The 10,000-nt window shown below is 37.2% G+C and overlaps 1 protein-coding gene across 1 annotated transcript in view; it reads right to left on the reverse strand.

The window, feature by feature from the left end:
• Positions 1-10,000, reverse strand: part of LOC127637009 (FYN-binding protein 1) — a 16,519-nt gene that overhangs the window by 1,424 nt on the left and 5,095 nt on the right. Inside the window, exons 6-14 of the mRNA XM_052117846.1 lie at positions 9,793-9,952; positions 7,830-7,989; positions 5,916-6,015; positions 4,372-4,382; positions 4,160-4,223; positions 2,393-2,436; positions 2,152-2,215; positions 1,831-1,930; positions 1,576-1,738 (exon numbers count right to left, since the gene is read on the reverse strand). Coding sequence (XP_051973806.1) covers positions 1,576-1,738; positions 1,831-1,930; positions 2,152-2,215; positions 2,393-2,436; positions 4,160-4,223; positions 4,372-4,382; positions 5,916-6,015; positions 7,830-7,989; positions 9,793-9,952 — 866 coding nt within the window. The remainder of the gene's footprint in view (positions 1-1,575; positions 1,739-1,830; positions 1,931-2,151; positions 2,216-2,392; positions 2,437-4,159; positions 4,224-4,371; positions 4,383-5,915; positions 6,016-7,829; positions 7,990-9,792; positions 9,953-10,000) is intronic.

The following is a 10,000-nucleotide window of genomic DNA, read 5'->3' on the forward strand; positions in this document are numbered from 1 at the left end:
TCGGCCCCAAAGTGCGTCGGCCCACCGGGAAAATGCCCGGTATGCCAAATTGCCAGTCCAGCCCTGATTTTAAACCCCACTTGAATGAGTTTGAATGATTTTATTTAAAAAAAAAAAAAAACATTGAATATGTATCTTATTACCTAGACAAAATGTAAAAATAAAAACAAATGTGTTATATATATATATATTAGGGCTGTCGATTTAAAAAAAATAAAGTCAAGTTATGCCCCCGGACCCTAATATGGAAGATTCCTGAGAAATGCAAGCTTGCAGTACCACCTGTTTACTCCAGAGGGCGGTAAGTGAAATTGCAGCTTTATGAGTTATACACTGGAGTTTATACAGTGAAGAAAACAACCATTCAGCAGACAACACAAACATGCGTTAAGTTCTTGCATTTAAAACACTTGATGGAGTGCAAATGTGATCTAAGGGATCTCAAGATGTGTTTAAAGATTGAGTATTAAACTATATTTAACTTGACACAGTGACCTAAGCATTTTATGTTTATGACACAACACACCTGAGACGCTACACAAGCATGTCTGACGCAGGTGTAAATTGACGGGTCCTTAAACAAGCCCTCATAATAAATCTCTGATTGACAAATTCACTTGTGAAATGGATTGCTGTGAACTGTGTGCCAATGATTGACTTATGATCAATAATATGGTAGTAAACAATACATTGTATTCTAAAGCCACTTTTTGTCTTATTAATGATGAACTCTTCTGCTACAAGAATGTAATGCATTTTAATTATCTGAATATTTTATATATATATATATATATATATATATATATATAAAATTTGGTTAAAAAAATTCAAATTGATTGTTGCAAATTTGATATAGCTAGTTTAGGAACAAATGTTGATTTTGTAGTTGCAGAAAAATTTATATTTCCCATTTACATCATTTTTTTTTTAAATCTTGAAATAATTTTTTCTCTAAATAATTTGACTAGCATGATTTAACATTTGAGCTTGATGTATGCAGTCGACACAATAGTTTGTTTAAAATTTTTGAAAATGGCATGAGATTATTTACCTGTCTTCCTGCCTTGCTGAAAATGTTTAAATTAGGTTACTTTTTGGGTATCACAATTTTAAAGAATGTTACCATTTTTTAAATGCCGGAAATTAATGTGACAACAGCGTTGCGTGCAAAAATGTGAGGCACAATGAATTACGTATTTGGCTATTAAAATCAGTTTATAATTAAATGTTTTTTCTACAGTTCATTGAATATCAATATTATGGCATTGCTTTATTATGATTTATTTTTTTGTTCAAAACTGTACATAAAAGAGAGTGACACATCTGATGTGGTAAAAGTCAAAGCTGCGTTTTAAAACGGGGTTGTGCAAGTTTAATGATTTTTTAAACTGGCTACATTTCATGCTAGGTTAGTTTTATGTTTAATAGTAGTTTCTCTAAAAATTCTCTCAACGAAAACATGGTATTTTTGCCTGTAACACTTAAAAAATAAGTGAGTGTCCCATATTTGTGGAAAGTGCCACATAATAATGCATTTGTACAGCATTAGTGCATAATATATTATTTATAACTCACATTTGCCTTCGCTGTTCCGGCCGATAAGTTTGCCATCGACTGGACAAACTATTACATCTATGATCTCTCCGGGTTTGACCGGCAAATCTTTGTTACCAAACTTCTTAACGGACAGTGATTGTAGAACAGTCTCTTGATACAGCACTCTGATTTCTCCATTATACTGCAAGAAAAGAGAATGAGGGTTGAATACACTGACATCGCACTGACCACTTTCACAGTCACTCAAATTAACATGCATCTTAGTGGACTTACTTTAAACTTCTTCCTAAACTCTTTCTCCTCTTTTTCAAACCTTTTCTTTGCTTTTGGGTCCATCTCCTCTGTCTTGCTTGTTGAGCTGAACCTTCGTATACTGAGAACAAGAGACAGGTACAAACACGATTATTATTTAATTCTTTTTACCTAATCTATCGCCTCCGGTAAGATTCACAAGAGGGTGGAGATCACGCGGTCTCTCGTGTGATGTATTCGTGTTGCTGTAAAAGACTTGGCATTTTTGGGTGAACTATTCCATTAATAGATTAATTATGTAGCATCCATGTCTTTATTCACTGTTCTTGTTTTGTAACTAACCAGTTGGTAGACGGAGGTGGAGGAAAGTCTGTTGAAATATCATCATACGTTTCCTCAGTGGCTCCTATTGGAGATTAAACCAAAAACATAAAGAATTATTATTATATTTATTATATTATTATTATAATTATTATCTTGACATGCCTTTATGTCACCCCACTCTTCAAATGATTTGCCCCTTCTTATACAAAATCGGTATCTTACTATTAAAGTTGCTACAATGTTGCAGTAGTTTACTCACCATCATTAGAATCAAGCTGATCTGGAGGAGGTGGAGGGGGGAAGCTGCAAAATGACAGTAATGTTACAGTAGATGGCAGTAAATCAACTATATATTAACTATATTCAATGCACACAGGTTAAAGGAGAGGTTCACCCAAAAAGGATAATTCCTTTGGATAATTTTTCTCTCTGTGGAACCCAAAAAGATATATTTAACCCTTGTGCATCCTTGTGGACATTTTTGGCTTTTTCAGTTTTGTTTTTTTGATAACTTTGTCTGTGTTAATGCTAACTGCATAAAATTTTCCACAGGTGTGAATTTTTATTGGACTTTTAATATTTCACCCTATTTTCTTTAAAAAAATATTTTTTGCACTAGTTACACAAAATAATCCCTCTTAGCGTCGTTTTGGACAAAAATGGCACATTGAAACCCATTAAAACTGCGATTTTTAATCCCAGTGCCATTTAACTATAAAATTATGCAATCTTGTGTAACATGCTTTCATTATGTTGGCAAGGCTTCAAAATTTACATTTTAAATATTTTTTACCAGATCGTGCCATTTTTTCAGGTTTGGCATATCATCGCTTTTGTTGTTGTTTTCTGCTGTTTTTGGCTTATGCATATTATAGAGCCAATTAGATACATTATGAATATATAATTGTGTGAGTGTGTTGGTATGGATTTCAGAGTGTGGTTTGTATGTGTCTGAGGCTCTAATAATAAAAATAAAAAAAATTCTGTTTAGCATTTATTAAATTGAAAATAATTATAATTATTATATTTTTTATAAAAAACAACAGTGGCATTATGTAAACAAACCGGCGTTTAAAGTGTTAAAATTCTGAAAATAAATGAATGTTTGGTAATTATGATTAGAACTGATGCTGGTTAAAATATAAGTCAGTGAAAGTACAAAAAATATTATTCTATAATATTGTTATGACACTTTTTGACATGGCCATTTTTGTCCATTATGGACCTGAGTGGTAGCTTTTTTTAAATCTGATACTGCATAAAAAATATGAAAGCATCAAAATGAATGTTGTTGTTAATCATTGACATATCCGAGGCTCTAATAATCAAAGAAAAGAAATTCTGCTCAGCATCTATTAAATTGAAAATAATTACTATTTTTCATTTTTTCCTAAAAAAAACAACAGTGGCATTATTGTAAACAAACCAGCGTTTAAAGGGTTAAAATTCTAAAAATGAATGAATGTTTGGTCATTATGATTAGAGCTGATGCTGGTTAAAAAAATTATGTCAGTGAAAGTGGAAAAAAATATAAATCTATAATATTTTTATGACAGTTTTTGGACATGGCCATTTTTGTCCATAATGAACCTATGTGTAACTTTTTTTAATTGATGCACAAGGGTTAAGGCAATATTTAAGTTTTAGCCCCCTTTCATTTTCATTGCATATTTCTTTCCATACAATACAAATGAATGGTGACTGGGGCTATTGTTGTGCCTTACATTTTGGATCAGAAGTATGTCATACTGGTTTGGAACAACATGAGGGTGAGTAAATGATTACACAAATGTTATTTTGGGTGAACTGTCCCTTTAAATGTGGAATAAGTTTGTTTATGTTTCTGCTTTTATTAGACACTGATCTGACTGAGGACTTTAAACATGTAAGTGTACATCATTTTAAACCTCATCAATAGTGCTATTCATTTCTTTAGGTATAATTTTATGCTTTTTAAGATAGAAAAATGACTAAGTGCACCTTTAAATAATCTACTGATATTTCATAATTACAATCATATTTTCACCTGAAATCAGTTGGTGAATCTTCTGGACATTCATAAATATCAGCATCGCTTTCTGTTGCTGTCACTAATCAGAAATATGTACGAATCAGAACAAGAAATGCTTTTTTCTACTTTCACATGATAACACTGTAAATTAATGGAATCTCATTCTCATAATGTGAATAATGATAACCATGTATATTTATTGATTTATAATGAAGAAGTTTGCTTACCGGCTGGTAGACTGGAAAGAAAGTGAAAATATCAAAGAATCGTTTATAAATTTAAGGAACAATGAAGAAAAAAAATATTTATATATAAAAAAAAATTTATTGTTTAAAACATGTTGTTCAAAATCCATATGATGTTCTTTCTTCCATGGATAAAGATACATAAAATCAGCGTGGCAGGGCGGAGCCGGGTCGTGATTCTACACAGCAGTCCCTTATCAGTCTAATCAAGCCTCTGAGAGGGATAAAGGCCGACTGCGGAGGATAGGGCGGGAAAGAGAGATAGTTTATGGACATGTCCGTCATCTGTGTGTTTGTGTCTTTAAAACTATTATTTATATTGTCAAGCCGGTTCTCGCCGCCTCCTTTCCATTGAACCCCTTTATACTGGTGCCGAAATCCGGAAAGGAGGAGGGATAAGCCATAGTAGAGTTCTCGCCACAACCGTCCACCACAACGGAGCAGCCGCGGCCATCTGCCTGGAAGCAGAGGACGGCCACCGACCGTGAGGGGAGAAGGGCTCCTAACCGACTGCCTGGGTGGTCTGGGCCACTGCCAGGGCTGCTGCCAGGGCCGGAGGAGTCCCCTACCAGCAGCTGAAATGCGGCGGGGTCTGAGACCACCGACCGCGAGCGGGGAGGGGCTCGCTGCCGACCGCCTGGAGCGGGAGAACCGCTGCCAGGGGTGGGGGAGACCCCTTCGGTTCCCCGAGAACACGGCGGGGCATTCAGTACGCCAGGGGCTGGAGGACTGCCTCCGATCCGCCCGGAGTGGCGCGGCTGACGTCCGTTAGAGTGTGGAGGAGTGGCCGAGGAACAAGCTATGGTGTATCGGAGAACTGGCGAGTAAGTGTTTTTTTTTCATCTCTCTCTCCACTCTCTCTCTCACTTCCGCTCCGCGTTGGCCTTTTCCCTCTCATTTAAATTTTACAGTGTATTTTTGGGGGGTACTACACTGTTACAGGAAGTACAGTGTAGTACCCCCCCATTATCATTTCTGTTTCCATCCCCTTGTCCCCTCCCTCATCCAGGTGGACGGGGATGACCTGCCGGCAGACGGGGCTTCGGGCACGCCCTCCCCCAGGGAAAGGGGGGGGTGTACGTCAGGCCGGGGGCTCCCCTGCCTGAGAGAACGAGGGAGGAATGTGGCAGGGGGAGGGCAGGGCCAGGTCGTGATTCTACACACCGGTCCCTTAACAGGCTAATTAAGCCTCCAAGAGGGATAAAGGCCGACAGCGGAGGATAGTGCAGGAGAGAGAGAGATCGTTTATGGACATGTCCATCATGTGTGTGTTTGTGTCTTTTTAAGTTTATCATTAAAACTATTATTTATATTGTCAAGCCGGTTCTCGCCTCCTCCTTTCCATTGAACCCCTATACAGTCAGTAGCAACAGAGACTATCATTCTGCCTAATATCTCTAGCTCCTATTATGCAAGAAAGAAAGTCAAATGGGTTTAGAACAACATGAGGGTGAGAATATTCATTTCATTTTTTGGGTAAACTATCCCTTTAACAATCCAAAATAAGTGTCCTTATAATTCTTTACTTGATGTCTTCATCATTTGCCCCGACATCATCATACACGTCCTGTGTTTGTATCATGTCACCACTCTCAACAACAACTGTGTCAGGCTTCACAAAACCATCTATATGAAACACAACAGACACACCGATAAATTAAAATAGCACCATGGCTAGAAACAGGAAGCTTCAGTCTGAAATAAAAAGAGACATAAAAGCTATGCTGCAGTATATCAGTGGATTGCAAACCTGCCACAAAAGACAAAACTGACTATAGATGCAACTCAAAATATAATACATTCTATTTTACATAATGCACGTGAGGCTTATTTTTAAGACTGTGTTTGCATTTTGAAACTATTCACATAACCATTTCCCCAATTCTCATGAACATAATGCAAACACAATAATAAAACCTCATAAAGTTGGAGTGTTTATTTCTTTCACTGTTCAGTTTCTTTAATAAACATCTATATAGTTAGGGTTAGGGTTATTTATTTATGTAATTTTGTAGCATTCCGACCAGTCTAACACAGCAACACTGGCTCAACCGATGGTGTCCATTTGGGGCAGAACTATACGTTTGGCCAACCAATGCAGGAAGGGGGGTTTGTTCAGGAAACCTGTTTGGAAACAATATTATTGGAATCCCATTTGGCTAGGCTAGTGGCTCATCTAACATCTAACAAATTTCCTAATCGATTATTTGGATGTTTGCGGCGAGCACGGAGAAGTTCCGACAGTGACGTCATTTTACAGTCCAGTGATAATGTGTTGGATGATGAAACTCTGAGACAAAGTGAAGCGGAAAAAACAAAGATCCAAGTTGTCCAGTGCAAGAGAGCACTTTATAAACACTTAAAAGTAGATCAAAAGCATACAGTTTAATGTGGTGCGTTGCCAGATTGATTGTGCTGTTTGATGCATTTAAGAGTTGTTTTTCTTCTGCGCATAACTTATATTTTACTGCTATTTTCTATGTTTTATAATGAATACATGCTACAAATTCAAAATCACGAGCCGTATTTCCATCTCGTGAAACTATTTGTCTTTGTGGAGTGGTGGTGGTGGTGTAGTGGTCTAAAGCACATAACTGTTAATCAGAAGGTTGCTGGTTTGATCCCCACAGCCACCACCATTGTGTCCTTGAGCAAGGCACTTAACTCCAGGTTGCTCCGGGGGGATTGTCCCTGTAGTAAGGGCTCTGTAAGTCGCTTTGGATAAAAGCGTCTGCCAAATGCATTAATGTAATGTAAATGTCTTTACCACAAATGAGTCACCATTAATCCAGCAGCAAGCGAGCGCACATTCACGTCATTTAAACCAATGGAGAAAGGGAGAGCAATCATTTTAAACGTGTGCTTTGGGGGCCTGGGGAGCTCAGCGAGTATTGACGAATCCAGGGTGTGCTGAGTGACTCCAGCCAGGTCTCCTGAGGAATCAAATTGGCCCGGTTGCTAGGGAGGGTAGAGTCACATGGGGTAACTTCCTTGTTCTCTCAATGGGGAGTGTGGTGAGTTGTGCGTGGATCGCGGAGAGTAGCATGAGCCTCCACGTGCTGTGAGTCTACGCTGAGTCATGCACAACGAGCCACGTGATAAGATGCGCAGATTGACTGTCTCAGAAGTGGAGGCAACTGAGACTTGTCCTCCGCCACCCGGATTGAGGTGAGTAACCACGCCTCCACGAGGACCTACTAAATTTTAGAGAACAGCTAACTTTTCATGATTCAGGCTTTGTTCAAAGTTCTGTGGTAATATAGAATTGTGAATTCAGTACCTTAAATCGAACCAAATCCTTATACCCTTCATCATTTCTGTTTTTTAAAAATCACATTTTAATAAAATACTGGAAATAAAATGTCATTTTGTTATCGATTAAGCGATCATCAAAATAATCGCTAATTGCAGCCCTAATTTGTTGAGCTTGAGGAACTTACAGTGGCCTTCACTGTTTCGAGCGAGCCAGTTGTCCTTTGGGTATCCTTTTTTGCACACTATTTCGATAGTCTCTCCGTGCTTCAGTGGAAGCTTGTTCTTCCCACCCTTGTGTTCCACTCGGGCCTTCACTGTTTCAACCACAGGAATCGGACCCTTGATCTATCCAAGAGGAAATGACAAAGTGATGGTGAATTTTTGCAAATGTTAGTCAGTCAGACAGTAAAAAAAAAAAAGAAAAGCTATACCCTTTTTATAAGCATGCATCTAAATTGCAATTTAAAAAAGTCAGAGAGTAAATCTCACGATGTCCAGGTCACATTTCACTCAAAATGAAGCCACATTTGTTGGATCATTAAGATCTTTTTCATTGTGACATTATTTTCATTACAATAAATTTTCCCACCTCCCCCAAATTTCCATTTCCGTAATGCGTACAGATGTTTTTTTTAGTCCCAAATTGTCATTTTCATGAGATTCTCATTTGTGTTATACAATAAAAAGCTGTAATACAATACATGTTTTACGTTATATATATATATATATATATTAGTATTATGTATTAATACTTGTTAATTTAAATAATACATTATATTTTAACATTACAGTAATGAGAATGAGATTTTGGGGGCAATGCTAAACTATCCTAATGGTCCTAGAATAGGCTTCATTTTCTTTATTCAAAATATACACTGGTGGCCAAAAGTTTGGAATAATGTACAGGTTTTGCTCTTATGGAAAGAAATGGGAACTTTCATTCACCAAAGTGGCGTTCAACTGATCATAATGTATAGTCAGGACATTAATAATGTGAAAAATTACTATTACAATTTGGGAAAAAAAATTCTGAACTTCTTAAACTACTTCAAAGAGTTCTCATGTGCAGCGATGACAGCTTTGCAGATCCTTGTTATTCTAGCTGTTAGTTTGTCCAGATACTCTGGTGACCTTTCACCCCTCACTTCCTGTAGCACTTGCCATAGATGTGTCTGTCTTGTCGGGCACTTCTCACACATCTTACAGTCTAGCTGATCCCACAAAAGCTCAATGGGGTTAAGATCCGTAACACTCTTTTCCAATTATCTGTTGTCCGATGTCTGTGTTTCTTTGCCCACTCGAACCTTTTCTTTTTCTTTTTCTGTTTCAAAAGTGGCTTTTTGTGCAATTCTTCCCATAATGCACTCCTGAGTCTTCTCTTTACTGTTGTACATGAAACTGGTGTTGAGCGGGTAGAATTCAATGAAGCTGTCAGCGGAGGACATGTGAGGCGTCTATTTCTCAAACTAGAGACTCTGATGTACTTATCCTCTTGTTTAGTTGCACATCTGGTCTTCCACATCTCTTTCTGTCCTTGTTAGAGTCAGTTGTCCTTTATCTTTGAAGACTGTAGTGTCACCTTTGGATGAAATCTTCAGTTTTTGTCAATTTTAAGCATTGTATAACCTTCATTCCTCAAAGCAATGATTGACTGACGAGTTCCTAGAGAAAGCTGATTTTTTTTTTTTTTTTACTAATATTGACCTTGAGACATGTCAGTCTATTGTATACTGTGGACACTCAAAAACAAACACAAAGAGGACGGTAAGCTTCATTTAACGAGCCAGATAGTTTTCAACTGTGATTTATATAATGGCATGTGATTTTCTAGTACTAAATCAGCAATTTAGCATGATTATTCCAGGATGTCCTGACTATAATTTGTGATCAGTTGAATGCCACTTTGGTGAATTAAAGCACCAATTTCCTTCCGAAATAGAAAAATCTGTACATTATTCTAACTTTTGGCCCCCAGTGTATATTGTTTATATTTATTTATGTTTTATTTGGGGGTATAATATAATCTGGACATGTTCTTGACATGTTTTGTGAAATATGTGAGACTCTTCATAATGTCACAAAAACATAATGAAAACATAACCCTGCTAATGCAAATGAATGATAAAGTATTGAGCTTTAGATATTCACTTTGAACTTTTTTCTGGCTTCCTGCTCTCTTTTCTCTCTTTCCTTTTTCAGTTTCTTCTCCAGTTCCAAGTGTTTCTTCTCTTCTTTTTCAAGCTTTTTCTTCTCTTCCTTGGATTCCTGTAGTTTTGCTTCCTCGATGGGTTCTTTCTTGTTTTCTGGCCTGTGTGGGTCAAAGAGTGTTTTTCCAATAGTACAGTAATTAGTACAT

The sequence above is a fragment of the Xyrauchen texanus genome, chromosome 4 (genome assembly GCF_025860055.1).
Source record: "Xyrauchen texanus isolate HMW12.3.18 chromosome 4, RBS_HiC_50CHRs, whole genome shotgun sequence".
Lineage (NCBI taxonomy): Eukaryota > Metazoa > Chordata > Actinopteri > Cypriniformes > Catostomidae > Xyrauchen > Xyrauchen texanus.